At 38.8% G+C, this 17621-nt stretch overlaps 1 protein-coding gene across 1 annotated transcript in view; it reads left to right on the forward strand.

The window, feature by feature from the left end:
* itga8 (integrin, alpha 8) overlaps nt 1-17621 on the forward strand; it is a 270386-nt gene that overhangs the window by 66500 nt on the left and 186265 nt on the right. Inside the window, exon 12 of the mRNA XM_072253739.1 lies at nt 14001-14206. Coding sequence (XP_072109840.1) covers nt 14001-14206 — 206 coding nt within the window. The remainder of the gene's footprint in view (nt 1-14000; nt 14207-17621) is intronic.

Consider the following 17621-nt stretch of genomic DNA (forward strand, 5'->3'; position numbering starts at 1 on the left):
CTTCCACTGAGCTAACTTTTGATTCAACTCGCTTCCTCACCATAGACCTCCCATACTTAACCTTCTGGACAAGTCTACTATGTCAGGCGATTGAAAATGCCTTTGTAAAGTTCATACAGACAACATCTACTGCCTTGCCTTCATCAATCTTCCCAGTTACATTCTCAAAAAACTTGAACTACTGAGACAGGATTCTCTTTGCACAAAGCGATGTTGGCTATACCTAATCAGCCTTGCTTTTCCAAATGAATAATAATTTTCTATTACTGACAAAAGGCTCACTGGACTGTGGTTTTCTTAATATCATTGCCTTTCCTGGAGGAAAAAAAAACATTAGCTATACTTCAGTCTTCTGGCATGTCACTTGCAGCTCAGGACTATGGAATAATCTCTCTGTGGTTCCCAGCTGTTTCCTCCCTTGCTTCCCATGACAGCCTGAGATATAGTTATCAGTCCTTCTGCATTACATGACATCTAACACCTTCCCCTTCTTAATGCTGACCTGCTCCAGAGAAGCAACATACCCCTCCCTGAACTCCTCTGTGAATGCAGATAAACATACTCATTTAGGACATTGCTCAGATTCCCTGATTTCATAACTGTACCCTATCTACCCTTTGCTCTTATATAAAATATCATGGGAGTCTCCTTAATCTTACTTAGCAAGGATATTTCATGGCCTCATTTTGCCCTCCTAATTTCTTAAGTTCTTTCCTATACACTCTATTTTAGTCAAAAAACTCCCTTAGTTGCAGCTGCTTTCCTTTTGTTTACTGATGAAATCTTCAATATCCTTTGTTATCCAAGGTTCTCAAAACTTGCCACCTGTGCCTTTCACTTTTAAAAGAACATGTGGACTCTGAACTACAAATTATCTTCTGAAAGATTACCTCTTGTCAGCTATCATTTTAAATACCAACATTTGCTCCCAATGTACTTTTGCCAGGGCCTCTCTTTACATTACTGAAATCTGCCCGCTCTCGTTTAAAGACTTTGAAACTTGTAGATTATGGTTAGTGTTCCCCATGTGTCTTCCTTCCAGTATTTCCTTACCTCCCCAGTTTCATTTAATAAAATAAGGCTAAATACAGCCCTGTATCTAGTAAACTATCAACATATTGGCTCAAAACACTCTATTGGGATAGAGAGAACAAACTCCACACCATCAGAACTCTTGCATGAAGGCAACCCAGTTATCACCGGGAATGTTAAAATACCTACTACTGTAATCTTATCGCTCATACACCTTTCTGTAACTTGTATTAAAACTACCATTACAAAAAAGGTACAGCAGCACCTCTACTTCCTTAGAAGTTTTCACAGATACGGCATGTCATCTAAAACTTCTGGCACACTTTTATAGATGCACAGTGGAAATTATACTGACTGGTTACATCACAGCCTGATATGGAAACACCAGTGAACTTGAATGGAAAAAAAACCCTACAAAAACAAGTGGATACAGCCCGGTCTGTCACCGATAAAACCCTCCTCCCCATTGAGCACATTTACAAGAAACGTTTCACCAGAAAGCAGCAACCATCATCAGAGCCCCTGCCATCCAGGCTATGCGCTTTTCTTGCTGTTGCCATCAGAAAGGAGGTACAAGAGCCTCAAGTCTCACACCACCAGGTGGAGGGACAGTTCTTACCCCTCAACCATCAGGTGTTTGAACCAGAGGGGATAACTTGTATCACCCCAAAACTGAACTGATTCCACAACCTATGAACTAATTTTTAAGGACTCTTCAACTTGTGTTCTCAATGTTTCGTGCTTATCTATTTGCTTATTTACAGTAAATTATTATTTTTTTTGTATTTGCAGAGTCTGTTGTCTTTAGCACATTGGTTGTTTATCCATCTTTATCATATGATTTTCCATTGATTCTATTGTGTTTCTGAATGCTCACAAGAAAATGAATCTCAGGGTAATATGTGGTGACATATTATATACTTTGATAATACATTTACTTTGAACTTTGACATCTGTTACTTCAATTCCCGCTGGCTATTGATTTGCTTGACTTATCTACATTTTTCTCCCCATCTGTTGCGCTGCTATGATGCTGCCACCATCCTGCTGAATTAACTTAAGGTCTCCCGGGTAATGTGTGAAATCCCTGAAGGGATTTTGGCTCCCTTTCAGTTTAAGTATAACCTATCCTCTTTAACATGTTCTGCCTACTTCAGAAGTGATCCCAATTATCCAAGTAAAGATAATGATTGAAGATGAGCTCTATTTGTCACATGTACTTTAAACATAGAGTGAAATGCATCATTTGTGTCAACGCCCAATGCAGTCTGAAGATATGCTGGGGACAGCCCGCAAGTGTTGTCACGCTTTTGGGGCCAGCACAGCATGTCCATAACTTACTAACTCTAACCCAAACGTTTTTTGAATTTGGAAGGAAACCAGAGCACCCAAGGAAACCCACACGGTCAAGGGGAGAACATACAAACTCCTTACAGACAACAGCAGAACTGAACCTGGGTCGCTGCTGCTGTAATAGCGTTAAGCTAACTACTATGCTAACGTGCCTCCCCTGTATAAAAAGCTATCCCTCCTGAACTAGCTGTTTGGACACCTGTTCATCTCTCCTGTTCTCCTGTTTCTACCCTCACTAGCCTGTGGCACAGGGAACAATCCTGAGATTAATACCATAGAGGTCCTGCTTTTTAATCTTCTGCCTAACTCCCTAAATCCGCTTTGCAAGATCCCATTCCTTTTTCTACCCGTATCGTCAGTACCAATGTGTTCTACGGCCTCTGGTTGTTCTTCCTTCCGTTCAGAATATTCTGTACCCGATCTGAGACATTCTGACCCCGGCAGCAGAGAAGCACTGTTGGCCAGAGAGCAGAAAATTCTCTTTGCTAGAGGAATGCCCATCTATTCCCCTCACTAAAGAAACTCCTACCACCACTGTTCACTTAGACTTTACCCTCCTCTGCTGCGCACTGTTACAGATTTGGCTGCTATTGCTGTTTTCCTCGGAGAGACCATCCCTGTCCCCCAGCCCCCAACAGTGCTTGGAATATTTGAGAAGTGAGCGAGCACAGGTGCTCCAGTACCTGTCTGTTTTGACTGCCATTGCTGATGGTTACCTGTCTCCTTTCTCTCTGTAATTGCAGTATGAACAACTTTTCTGTATTCCAAATGCTCTGTAGTGAGTCCAGCTGCAGCTGCAACTACTCAGTGTAGTCAGACAGGAGCTGTGGGTAGACACATTTCCCACAGGTATAATCATACGGGATGTTTGGACATGGAAATGTCCCTGATCTCCCACACCCCACAGGAGGAGCATGCTTCCCACTGCCCAGTCTCTTCGACTGAGAAAGAAACAAAATTCTTACCTGATCACTACTTATTCTACTTGCGAAAGCCCACACTTCAACCCAGCAGGAGCACTTCGACCTCACACGTCCTTACAAATTTGCCCTAAAATGGAGGCAATACCTCCCCCCCCCACTTAGAAGTAGAGGTCATAGGTTTATGGTGAAAAGTAAAATGTAAGGGAAATCTGAGGGGAAACTTCACTCAGACGGTGGCGCAAGTGTGGAATTAGATGCTGGTGGAAGTACTAGATGTGGCTTTAGTTGTATATTTCAGAGAAGTTTGGATAGGTACATAGATAAATGGGGTTTGGAGGGATATGGTCCGGGTGCAGATAGATGTAAATCCCTTTGACCTGTTTGGCATGGATGACCCTACCAAGAGCCAAAGCATAAATCCCTGACTCCAGCTACCATAGCTCTCCAGGTCACTGAGGCACACAAGACTCCATACCCAACGACAAGTTTGTGGTCCTCTTGGAAGATAACCAGTGAGAACCAGATCTTAAAAAAAAGAATAAACAAAAAGCACTGTACAGTGGTGCAACTAGTAGAACTACTGCGTCATGGCTCCAGTGGTCTAGGTTCAATCCTGACCTCGGGTGCTGTCTATGTTCTCCCTGTAACCCCATGAGCTTCCCTCCAGAGTGCTCCTGTTTCCTCCTACATCCCAATCATTATTGATTGATAAATTACCTTTCATGTGCAGGTGACTGGTAAAATCTAGGGGAAATTGATGGAAATGTAGGAAGAATAAAAATGGGAATTGAAATGGGAATTCTTCCATAGATGCTGCCTGACCTGCTGGGTTCCTCCAGCATTTTGTGTGTGTTGCTCAGTGTTAATGAGTAATTGATAGGTCAAAGGCCCTGTTTTCATACCATGGTTTTGTAATTGACCCAAGTGGAATGAGGTGATGAATGACCCGGGTTAAGAGCCAAAGCAAGATAAACAAGCACAAATGTGTTGAAACTACACGAGCAATACACCAATAGTGTCTGAGCAGAAACTCTATGTTAAGCAACCAGGTGAGAGGGGGTAATTTCAAAGGAGATGTTTTTTACACTAAGCATGGTAGGCAGCGCCTGGGGTTGTGCTGGAGGCAGATACATTAGAGACTTTTAAGAGACATTTAGAAAGGCAGCTAAATGTGAGAAAAATGGAAGGATATGGACTTTGTGTAGGCAAAGGGGATTAGTCAAATTGGCTAGTTGAATTTAATTGGTTTGGCACAACATTGTGGGCTGAAGGGCCTGTTTCTGTGCTGTACTGTTCTGTTGTTCTATGTTCTAAATAGGCTGAAAATCAAGTTGTCATGGACTAGTTGAGCTGCAGGGTGTGTTTCTGTGCCGTAGTACCCTGAGTCAGTACAGTTCTCTGGAATGGAAGAAGTGGAGGAGTGACTTTTTAAAGGTATAAATAAAATTATAAGATATACGGATAAGGTAAATGGTCAGCACTTTTTCACTAAAGTAGGTGTTTCAAAAACAAGCAGACGTGGGTTTAAAACAGAAAGAATTTTAAAGGTGATTTAAAGGGAAAGTTTTTTACACGAGGTGTGGTTGACATCTGGATCTCACTGTCAGAGCAGGTGGTGGAGTCAGGTACAGTCACTATATTTATTGTATTTATTAATTTTATTTAGTGATATGGCAGCATGACAAGCCCTTTTGGCTGATGAGCCTGTATCGACTCATTACACCTATGTCACCATTTAACCTAGTAACCCATTCATTATTTGGTTTAACGGACATTTAGATAGGAACATGAATAGACAAGGTGTGGAAAGATGCAGACCTCATGCTATAAATAGGGTTAATGTAGATGGGTCCAAAATTGGTGTTTTGCATACTTGTAAGTCAGTGTATGATACACTCACACCAAGGATTCTCACAATTTTCCTAAATGTCAGCTCAACTTTAAAACAGTTTATAATGTGGTGACCCAGACCCTACAGGAAGGAACATGGGAGGTGACATCCCAGTTTATCCATACATTTCCATTAAATGTTGATATTATGATGATATAATTATGGTCATATTATAATTGTAAGGATCTGCAACCTGCATATACACTGTCCAAATTAATTTATTATTAATAATGCAGAAGGTGAATTGGTGGAGAGTGTAAGACATGTTTTTTTAGATCTCTTGTGCGGTATAATTTGAAAAGGTTGACCGATGATCTAGTACTTAAGAGGCCTTTAGGGAAGAGTGACAGAAGTTTCATAAAAATTGCATATGACTTAAATCAATCTGAAACTTTGGTCTTGAATCTGAATAAAGAAATCATATGTGAATTGTGTTGGTTATGGTAAATTGTGAAAACTGGGCAGTAAACAAGCAATGATTAATCTAAAGAGTAATACAGTGTTCATCAAGTTATCACCTTTCTTTGTGGCAAAAAAATCCAACAGGAAAAGTGGTCCCAACATGGCAATGAGGAGAAGTTCTTTTCTTTCAATATTTTTTATTAGTTTCTACATAGAAGAATACAGAGTACAAGAATATATAAAGCTTGAAAAAAAAACTACCAATTACATTGTATCGATTCATAATAACAATCTCATTACCCCGTATTCATGTAGGTTACTCAAAGTTAGATTGAAATATACTAATTTATTACAAAAAAAAAGTCTAACTCCTACCTAGACCGAAGCTGTTTATTAAGGAGAAAAAAAGGTAAAATACCTTCTCACATAATAAAAATTAATAATAGACAACATCTAAATTTAAACAACGAATTGAGGGTTTTGAAAGTTTTGAAAATAATTCTGAAAGGGTCCCCACAATGTTTGAAAGTCTTGACGAGATTCAGAAATTGAACAATGAATCTTCTCTAAATCTAAGCATGACATAACATCGCATAACCATTGAGCATGAGTAGGAGAAGAAACATCCTTCCATTTAGACAAAAGCACCCTCCTAGCTATAAGAGAGCTGAAGGCCAAAATATGTAAATCAGATGTCCTCAACTTGATATTTTGTCCTGCAACAATACCGAATAGGGCTGTCAGAGGATTAGGCTTAAAACTGACTTTGAAAAGTAAAGAAAAAGTTTGAAAAACTTCCTTCCAATATTTTTCAAGACATGGACAAGTCCAAAACATATGAATTAATGAAGCTTCTCCATTATTGCATCTGCCGCAGTAGGGACATATATCCGAATAAAAATGAGATAGTTTATTTTTAGCCATATGGACTCTATGTACCACCTTAGATTGTATGAGGGAATGGTGAGCACATAGCGATGAAGTATTAACCAGTTTAAAAATTTCATTCCAAGTTTCCTCAGATATTGATGTCTGTAAATCTTGTTCCCAGAGATTCTTAATTTTGTCTAAAGGAACATTCCTCATCTCCAGTAACATACCATAAATATTAGATATTGAAACATTATGAAAAGGTGTCAAATTAAAAATTACATCTAGGAAATTCTATCTGAGCTTATAGGAAATGTGCATAATTGAGATCTTAGAAAGTCTCTGATTTGTAGATATCTAAAAAAGTGAGTCTTGGGTAGGCTATATTTAACTGACAGTTGCTCAAATGAAAACAGATTTCCTCCAGCAAACAGATCCCAGAAACATTTGATACCCTTCCTGTCCCATTCTTTAAAGACTAAACCAGTCATGGAGGGTTTAAAAAAGAAATTAAAATAAATGGGACTAGAAAGGGAAAATCTCAATAAACCAAAATGTTTTCTAAATTGTATCCAGATCCTCTGTCTGCCTGTCTGTATCTTGTTTTACGGCGGTTGGCATCCAACTTAATGGTGCATTACCGCCACCCTCTGCTCCAGAATGTGCACTAGACATACATTCTAAATCCCTTCACCCAATCACACACACACACACACACACACACACACACACACACACACCCCTACACTTCACCCTCCCATCTTTGACCATCCTAGTATCCTATTCCTGTTTATTCGTCATATTCTATAGAAAACCCCTGTACCCCTTAAAAATGCTAAAAATACCCGGACTTGTGCTCTCTCACCCATGCCCAGCAACCCTTTTAATGTGAATTCCTGCATCCCCAACTCCCTTAATTTATTTCTCATCATCTCCCTCTGTGTCCCATACTTCCTGCAACTCAGAACTGCATGTTCTACTGACTCCTCTTCCTGACATTCCTCACACAATCGTATCCAGATCCTCAGAGTATATTTAACTATTATATTATCGGTTAGTTTACTTACAAATAAAGGAAGTGAGGGTCCAAGAAGAGAAATAATAGAAAATTTATTAACAGAATTAGCTTCTAAAGAAACCCATACCAGACCGTCTACACAATTGATATAATATAGCCAAAACGTAAGATATCATATATTAACTGCCCAGTAATAAAATCTAAAATTAGGTAAGGCTAAACCTCCAGACTTTTTAGGTTTTTGAAGATGAACTTTATTTAAACAAGGACGTTTATTTTTCCTTATATCGGAAGATAAAATAGATTCAAGAGAGTCAAAAAAGGATTTAGGGATAAAAATGGGTAAAGCCTGAAAAAGATTTATGAATTCATTTTAATAGAACTAATTCGTCCAAACAATGATATTGAAAGAGGTGACCAATTTAATAATATCTTTTTTACATGGTTCAATAAAGTAAGAAAGTTTTCTTTAAACAGGTGTTTGTAATTGATCTAGAAAATTATTCATTACCGTATTCTTTAGGGGAATCAGAACCATAAAGTCTAGAATAGAATTATCTAAGGGTATCATTTATTTCAGAGTAATCAGTTGTCCTATCACCATTAGTTTTGCAAATTTCTTTAATTTGTTGTTTAACTACAGAAGTTTTTAATTGGTTGGCCAATACTTTGCCTGAATTATCTCCGTGAATGTAAAATTGAGTTTTATCTTTAAGAAGTTGAGTTTCAATTGGATATGTTAACAGAAGATCATTTTTAGGTTTAACTTCAACATGTCTTTTATATAAAACAGGATCTGTAGCAATAGCATATTGTTGATCTAATAGTTTTAATTGATTGGCTAATTCAATTCTTTCTTTCTTAGCTTTATTCTTAACACTCTCAGTATAAAAAATAATTTGTCCTCTAATATAGGCCTTGAAAGTATCCCATACAATAAGATTAGAAGTCTCTTCCTTTTTATTCTCTTCAAAAAACAAAATAATATGCTTCTCTAGAAATTTTTAAAGTTCTTTATCAGATAACAAAGTTGTATTAAGACGTCAAAATCTGTTGGTTTGAAGAAGACCAGGGAGTTTTAAAGATGAAAATATAGGAGCACGATCTGAAACAGCAATCTCTTTATATTCACAAGAATGAACTGATGAAATCATTTGACTATCGATAAAAAAATAATCAATCCTGGAAAATGTTTGATGAACATGGGAAAAAAATGAATACTCCCTATCTAAAGGATGTAAAAACCACCAAACATCAACTATACCACACTTCAATAAAAAGGATTGAATAAATAAAGCTGATTTATTAAGAGACGCTGGTTTAGAAGATGATCTAAAATTGGGTCTAGCCAACAGTTAAAATCTCTTCCCATCACCAAAGAATAAAGATTCATATCTGGTAAAAAGGAAAAAAAGTGTTCAAAGAATCCTGGGTCATCTACATTTGGGGCATACACATTGGCAAATACTATTAATTTATTATCTAGTTTACCTGAAACTATAACAAAATGTCCATCAGTATCAGACACTACTTTATGTTGGACAAAGAAAAGTGTATTATCTATAAGAATTGAAACTCCTCTAGATTTGGCCTGAAAAGAAGAGTGAAAACAAAGTCCATTCCAATGGCTAAAAAAATGTAGATGATCACATTTGCGTATGTGAGTTTCTTGTAAAAAAATAGGGACCTTAAATTTCTTAATATAAGCAAAGATCTTATTACATTTAACAGGTTGATTTAACCCTTTCATGTTAAAACTGAGTAAATTAATAGTTTAGTCCATTTTAAATATTATTAAAAGGAAGGGTTAAAACGTAAGTTAAAAACCAAGCCATAAACCTTGAGAAATGGTAACTAAGCAACAAGTTAGCTAAAAATTCGAAAACAGCTTCTGGGGAAAAAAAGATAACTACGCCCACCTCCCAAAGAAAGCAAACTGACAAATACAAAGTCGGCATCTACAAACTACAGACAACCCCCCCCCCCAAAAAAAAACCTGGTAATTGCTTCAATTAGTTTCAAGGTTAGTTATATTCCAACCTAGACTAAACAATACCCAAACAAGAGATTCAATTCTCGTATATCAAAAATACGGTATTAAAAAATACAAAAGGAAATAAGTTACAAATGTTTACCAAAAGTAAAAGATACAATTATTCATACCAATAGACATTGAACATTAATCTTATATCTTCATGGAAAAAACACTAAGCAATTAGCTTTCAAATTTAAAAAAATCTTTGTGCTTCAACATTCAAATGGAGCCATTCGAAGGATCCATCTTTAATTAGATTCTCAGTCAAACTGGTTAGCCAAGGGACGGGTTGAACCCTTGTTAAAATAAATTTCCAACAAAGCTTGTTTAAACTTTGCACATTCCTGCATAACCTCAAGCGAATAATCTTTGAGAATCTTAATATTCCACCGTATAACCAATCATGCCCCTTTGACGTGATTTGCGAATTAAAAGTTTCTCATTTAATCTTGTGTCTTCATGTAAGGAGAAACTAAACAGTTAGCCTTCAGATTTAACCTTAAGATTTTAAAAACTTCTGTGCTTCAACAGTTGAGCGAAACCATTCGAAAGAACCATCTTTAAGTGTGATTCTGAGTCGGGCTGGGTAGCGAATGGAAGGCTTAAAACCCATATTAAAAAGCTTGGACATAACTTCTTTGAATTTAACACGTTCCTGCATAACCTCAGGTGAATAATCGTCAACAATTCTAATCTTGCGACCATTATAGTCAATCATGCCTCTTCGACGAGATTCGCGAATGAAGAGTTGCTTTGTTTTAAATTCCTGAAAACAGATTATTACTGATCTTGGTCTCTGAGCTTTAGGAGGTCTAAACGCAAGAGATCTGTGAACTCGATCGATCATAGGCACAGACGTCAAAATCTCCGGAAACAATTCTTGCAAAAAGTTTGCAAAGAACTCCATAGGATGGTTACCTTCGATTAATTCTTCGAGATCCAGAACCCCTAGGTTGTTCCTTCTACTTCTATTTTCTAGGTCGATAATCTTCTGTCTTAACTTTTCGTTAGACTTCGATTGCTTTACACAAAGCTTCTGCAATTCATCCACTTCCGTTTCTAGAGCCGACAAATTTTCCTCACTATTTTTAATATGTTTATCATGTTCATTAAGAATTTCTTGAATAGAGTCCAATTTACCATCTATTCGTTTAAATTCAGTGCTGAATTGTTGAAACTTCTCAGAGGCTTCTCGTGTATGACTTTGCAGCAATTCCATAATAGAATCCAAAGAGGCAGGAAAATCATCCTTTTTAGTACCTCTGGCCCTCCTTCCAGCCATAATGAAAGAATATCACACTTAAAAAAAAAATTTCAAGACAGGTTGGAAATAGTAAGATAATTAAAATTGGAGCAACGGCAGATTGCTGTTACTCCATCAGCCACCACCAGAAAATCTCCAGGAGAAGTTAAACGTAGTATCAGATTAAAGGAAAAGTGAAAATATGTTGCCCAAAAAACTCTGTTAAGCTGAGACAGAAAAATTTCAGAATCTGGCAAAGGAGAATCAAAACAGTGAAAAAGAAAGTGAGAGTGGAAAATTAAAGTAGTCAAGCAAGAAGAGTAAAATTAGTCCAGAAGAGCCTTTATGGCTTTGTAAAAAGGAAAAGATTACTTGGTTAATTGGATTCTTAAAGACAGAGACGAGTGAAATTATATTGGGGAAATAGGAAATAGGAAATATTTTGTCTTTCTTCACAAAAGATATATATGTATATATATATATATATATATGTGTGTGTGTAATGTGTGTGTGTGTGTGTGTGTGTGTGTGAATGAATCAGAATCAAGTTTATTATCACCGGCATGTGTTGTGAAATTTGTTAACTTATCAGCAGCAGTTCAATGCAATACATAATACAGAAAAAGAAAAAAAATAGGTAAGTAAATCAATGACAGTATACATGTATTGAATAGATAAAAAATCATGCAAAACACAAAGAATATATATTTAAAAAAGTGAGGTAGTGTTCATGGGTTCAATGTCCATTTAGGAATCGGATGGCAGAGGGGAAGAAATGAATAAATTTGTGTCTGAGGGAGTGAATGAGAGGCTTTAAAAAGTGAGCATTAGTAAAGAATTTAAATTGGAAAGATAATGGGACTGAAAGTCAGTAAATCTCCAGAACCTCTAAATCTATATCCTAGAGATTTGAAGGAGGCGGCCTTGGAGGAAGTTAGTGCACTTACTTAATATTTTCTAGCTTGGCATGGATTCTAAATACTTCCCACAGCTCAGAAGGCAGCATGTAATCTAATGATTTAAGAAGAGGGAGAGAGGAAACATGGAACCACAAATCAGTTAGTTGGACATCAGACAAAGGGAAGAAATTATAATTTACTATTAATGAAGCAGTAGAAGGACACTTAGAAAATAATAATGTAGTCATTCTGGATTTAGGAAAAATAAATCATACTTAACAGACACATCAGTGTTTGCACCAGAGTAGATAGGGTAGTGCATTTGGACTTTTATAAACTTACAGGTTGCTCCTCAGCCTCAGCTGCTCTGGGGAAAATGATCCAAGTTCCTCCAACCTTTCCTTACAGTTAATATGTTCCAATCCAGGGCCACATTCTGGTGAACCTCATCTGCACCCCCAGCAAGGCCTCCACATCCTTGCCACAGTGTGGCAATCAGAACTGTACTGAATACAGGGGGTTCCTTGGTTATGGAAGACCTGATTTATAATCTGACTTTATGCAAATTTTCCCAGACTCCACTCTTAGGCGTAGTACTCAAATCCGTTCACCAGGAGACAGTACAGAGATCATCCACAGTAGAAGGAAATGTCTTCTTCAAACTCTCTTTCAGGTGTGCACAAACATAGGAGGACCCAGCTAGCTCTAATAAGCTTCCTTTTATTAAATGACCAATAGTTTCCTCATGGATTATCAGATCAGCATGTACATTATCCTTCCCCACCAGACCCCCTCTCGCCCACTCCACTGGGCTACATTCGGACAAACATGTGTCACAGTTCATTTGCTAGTAACAACTCCCGTCGCAGTTCCTGTAATCAGGGTTTGCTCTCCCTGGATAATGAAGCATATACTTGTGATTGGAGGACTCCAGCAAAGATTCATCAAGTTCTTCTCTCGAAAGATTAAGCAGTCTGGGATGATGCTCTCTTTAGTTTGGAAGAATGAGAGGTGAATGAAATGCTTAAAAATCCAATGGATTTAGGAGACTGCAGGTGTTCAAATTTGAGCAAATTGCAAGCTGTTGGAGGAACTCAGTAAGTCCGGCAGCCTCTGTGAAGGAAAATGTACCATTGATACTTTAGGACTATCAGTCCAGAAGAAGGATTTTGACTCAAAGCATTGAGCATTGACCCTACATTTCCTTCTCAAAATTTGAATAGGCCACAAGACATAAGGGCAAGGTTAGGCCATTTGGCCCACTGACTCTGTTTGCCATTCCATCATGACCAAATTATTATCATTCTCAACCCCACTCTCATGCATTCTTCCCATCATCGTTGACACCCCCACAAATGAAGAACCTAATAACTTCTGCTTTAGACATACCCAATTACTTGGTCACAGCAGCTGTCCATGGCAATACATTTCACAGATTCCCCACCCTCTAGTTAAAGGAATTCCTCCTCATCTCTGTTCTGAAGGGACATCCTTGTATTCTGCGGCTGTGCCCTCTGGTCCTAGAAAAATCCTCTTGTTATCTGTTCTATCCAGGTCTTTCAATATTCAATAGTTTTCAATGAGATCCCCCTCATTCTTCTAAACTCCAGTGAATACAGGACCAGAGCCATCAACTGCTCCTCAAATATTAAACCTTTCATTCCTGGGATCATTCTCATGAACATCTTCTGGACCCTCTCCAATGCCAGCACATCCTTTCTTAGATAAGGAACAAAACTGCTTACCATATTCCAAGTGTGGTCTGACCAATGCATTACATCCTTAATTTTAAATTTAGTCCTTTCAAAATGGATACTAACATTACTGTTGCTTTTCTTATTACCATAACAACCTGCAGGTTAACCTTTAAGGAATAGTGCATGAGGACTCTGAAGTCCCTGTGCTTCTCTAATTTCTGAATTTTCTTCCAATTTAGAAAATAGTTATGTCTTTATTCCTTCTACCAAAATGCATGACAGTACACTTCCTTACATTGCATTCCATCTGCAACTTCTTTGCCCATTCTCCTAATCTTTCTAAATCCTTCTGCAAGCTCCCTGCTCCCTCAACACAACCTGCCCCTCCACCTTTCTCTGGATTGTCCACCAATCTGGTCACAAAGCTATCAATTCCATCATCCAAATTATTGATAGTTAATGTGAAAAGAAGCAGTCCCAACACCAACTCCTGCAGACACCATCCACCAACAAGAAATGGTCCTCGTTATTCAATCCAATGGAATCGAATTTCTTTGGAAAATCAAATGTTTTACTATTGAAATACACACAGAGTTCTAACCCACATCTTTCCGTGCTTTTGAATTGTATTTAACAGACTGGATGATGTGCTGGTTGGTGCTCCTCTTTTCATGGACCAGGAGTCTGATGGGAAGCTGAAGGAAGTTGGGCAGGTTTACCTCTACCTGCAAGAGAAAGCATTCCTCTTCACGGATCCTCAGAGATTGTTGGGAACTGAAATATTTGGAAGATTTGGCAGTGCGATAGCTCCTTTGGGGGATTTGAATCAAGATGGTTATAATGGTATGTTCCCATTGTCATCTTTCCAGCTGTGAAAGAATTTCCAACCCTTTGTTCTTCCTGAACCCATGTCGACAATGTCATTTGAGCAAAGGCAGTTTTAAGATACTGAGAAGGAAATGTATTTTCTGTTAGGGTAGATGTAGAAATTTATAACATTGTGAATTAGGAATCACACAAAGTCTGCATGCAAGCAAAGACTAATTATCAGTCGAGTGAATAGGTATGAAATTGCAGGGAAATAGGAAGGACCTGATGTGGATAAATGGGATTATTGTAAAATGAGCAAAGAGCTACCACAGACATGGTGGGCGGAAAGGCTTTTTTCTGTAAAACTCCATGAGATGGTACATCACAAGGAGGCAACAGTACAGTACTTTAACATCAGCTCTAGTTTAGTATAGCTAAACACTGAATATTGGAGAAACCAACCACAGATTGGGTGACCCTTGGAGAATAGCTATGAGCTACCTGCAGGGGTGAACATCGGCTTCAAGTTGCCTGTTAATTTAATTCCCTATCTCCGCTCTATGTCCGATCACGTTGACTTTATTTTTTACCCTGTTCCCTCAGGCTCTATACAAGCTGAATGAGCAGAGTCAGAGTTGCTGACAAGCCTCGGGACTCAACGTTGAATTCAACAATTTCATATAATCAGCCTCACTGGATTATATCAGAACTGACCATTTCTGATAAAATGTCTGCAACCCTTACCTTTAGCATTTTTGCTATTCCCTTCACAGATGTTGTCCGGCTTGCCATTTTATTTTCACTGTTCTTTTAGAGTCATAGAGCACTTACAGCAGTGAGGCCCGCCTAGTCCCCGCTGACATGGTTTCATGTCTCGTCCCATCTACCTGCACCCAGAGCATGGCTCTCCATACTTCTCTCATCCATGTACCTATCCAAACTCCCCTTAAGTGCTTCCATTGAATCCACATCTATCATTTCTGCTGGCACCTCATCCCACACTTAATGAAATAGTTCTCCCTTAGATGACTCTTAACCTCTCACCTTAAACATATGACCTCTAACTCTTATTTCCGGTTTGCTTTATTATCATTTCTTATACTGTGCCTATAAAAAGTATTCACCCCCATGGAAGTCGTCATGTTTTATTGTTTTACAACATTGAATCACAGTGGATTTAATTTGGTTTTTTGACACTGATCAACGGAAAGAGACTTCTTTTGTGCCAAAGTGAAAACAGATCTCTACAAAAACAATCTAAATTAATTAAATATAAAACACAAACTTATTGATTGCCTAAGTATTCACCCTGTTCAAGTCAGTATTTAGATGCACCTTTGGCAGCAATTACAGCCGTGAGTCTGTGTGGATAGGTCTCTATCCATTTGGACTTTCAGAAGGCCTTTGACAAGGTGCTACATATGAGGCTGCCTACCAAGTTAAGACCCTATGTTATTACAGGAAAGTTACTGGCATTGTTAGAGCATTGGCTGATTGGTAGGAGGCAACAAGTGGGAATAAAAGGATCCTTTTCTGGTTGGCTGCCAGTGACTAGTGGTCTTCCACAGGGGTTGGTGTTGGGACTGCTTCTTTTTATGCTGTATATCAATGATTTAGATGATGGAATAGATGAGTTTGTTGCCAGTTTTGTAGACGATCCGAAGATTGATGGAGGAGCAGGTAGTATTGAGGAAACAGGTAGGCTGCAGAAGGACTTAGACAGATTAGGAGAATGGACAAGAGAGTGGCAAATGAAATGGAGTGTTGGGAAATGCATGGTCATGCACTTTGGTAGTAGAAATAAATGTGCAGACTGTTTTCTAAACAGATTAACTTGCAATTTGAGTTGGTGGTGTGGAAGGCAAATGCAATGTTAGCATTCATTTCAAGACATCTACAACACAAGAGCAGGGATGTGATGCTGATGCTTTACAAGGCACTGGTGAGGCCTCACCTTGAGTATTGTGAACAGTTTTGGGCTCCTGATCTAAGAAAACATATGCTGGCAGTGGAGGGGGTTCAGAGGAGGTTCACAAGGATGATTCTGGTAATGAAAGGGTTATCATACGAGGGCATGAGGAATTCTGCAGATGCTGGAAATTCAAGCAACACACATCAAAGTTGCTGGTGAACACAGCAGGCCAGGCAGCATCTCTAGGAAGAGGTACAGTCGACGTTTCGGGCCGAGACCCTTCATCACGAAGGGTTGCCTGGCCTGCAACGTTCACCAGCAACTTTGATGTGTGTTGCTTATCATACGAGGAACGTACTTGCTGGAATTTAGAAGGATGGGGGTGATCTCATTAAAAACTTTCAAATGTTGAAAGGCCAAGACAAAGTAAATGTGGAAAGGATGTTTCCCATGGTGGGGGATTCTAGGATAGAGGGGCATCCATTTAAAATAGAGATGTGGAGGAATTTCTTTAACCAGAGGGTGGTGAATTTGTGGAATTTATTACCATAGGCAGCTGTGGAGGCTAGGTTGTTGGTTGTAATTTAAGGCAGAGCTTGATAGGTTCTTGTTTGGACATGGCATCAAAGGTTACGGGGAGAAGGCGGGAGTGGGGCTGAGGAAGGAAAAAAGCATCAGCCATGATTGAATGCTGGAGCAGACTCGATGGGCCAAATAGCCTAATTCTGCTCCTATGTCTTATGATCTATCAGCATTGCACATCTGGACACTGTAATTTTTCCCCATTCTTCTCTGCAAAATTGCTCAAGCTCTGTCAGATTGCATGGGGATTGTGACTGAACAGCCTTTTCAAGTCCAACCACAAATGCTCAGTTGGACTGAGGTTGGACTCTGACTTGTCCACTCCAGGACATTAACTTCGTTCTTTTTAAGCCATTGCTGTGTATTATGCTTTATGCTTGGGGTCATTGTCTTGCTGGGAAAAAATATCTTCTCCCATGTCACAGTTCTCTTGCAGACTGCAGCATGCTTTCCTCCAGGATTTCCCTGTATTTTGTTGCATTCAGCTTACTCTCTACCTTCACAAGCCTTCCAGGGCTTGCTACAGTGAAGCTTCCCCAGAGAATGATGCAGCCACCACCAAGCTTCACGGAATGGTGTGCTTATGATGATGTGTGGTGTTTGACCTGCGCCAAATGTAGCGTTTAGTCTGATGGCCAAAAAGCTCAATTTTGTTTTCATCAGACCATAGAACCTTGTTCCAGCTGACTTCTGGTAAACTCTAGCTGAGATGTCATGTCAGTTTTTTTCAACAGTTGCTTTCTCTTTGCTACTCTCCCATAAAGCTGCAACTGGTGAAGCACCTGGGCAACAGTTGTTGTATGCACAGTCTCTCCCATCTCAGCCACTGAATCTTGAAACTTCTCCAGAGTTGTCATAGGTCTCTTGGTGACCTCCCTCACTTGTCCCCGTCTTGCACAGTCACTCAGTTTTTGAGGATGGCAGATTTACAGCTGTGCCATATTCTTTCCATTT

The sequence above is a fragment of the Mobula birostris genome, chromosome 3 (genome assembly GCF_030028105.1).
Source record: "Mobula birostris isolate sMobBir1 chromosome 3, sMobBir1.hap1, whole genome shotgun sequence".
NCBI classification, from domain to species: Eukaryota; Metazoa; Chordata; class Chondrichthyes; order Myliobatiformes; family Myliobatidae; genus Mobula; species Mobula birostris.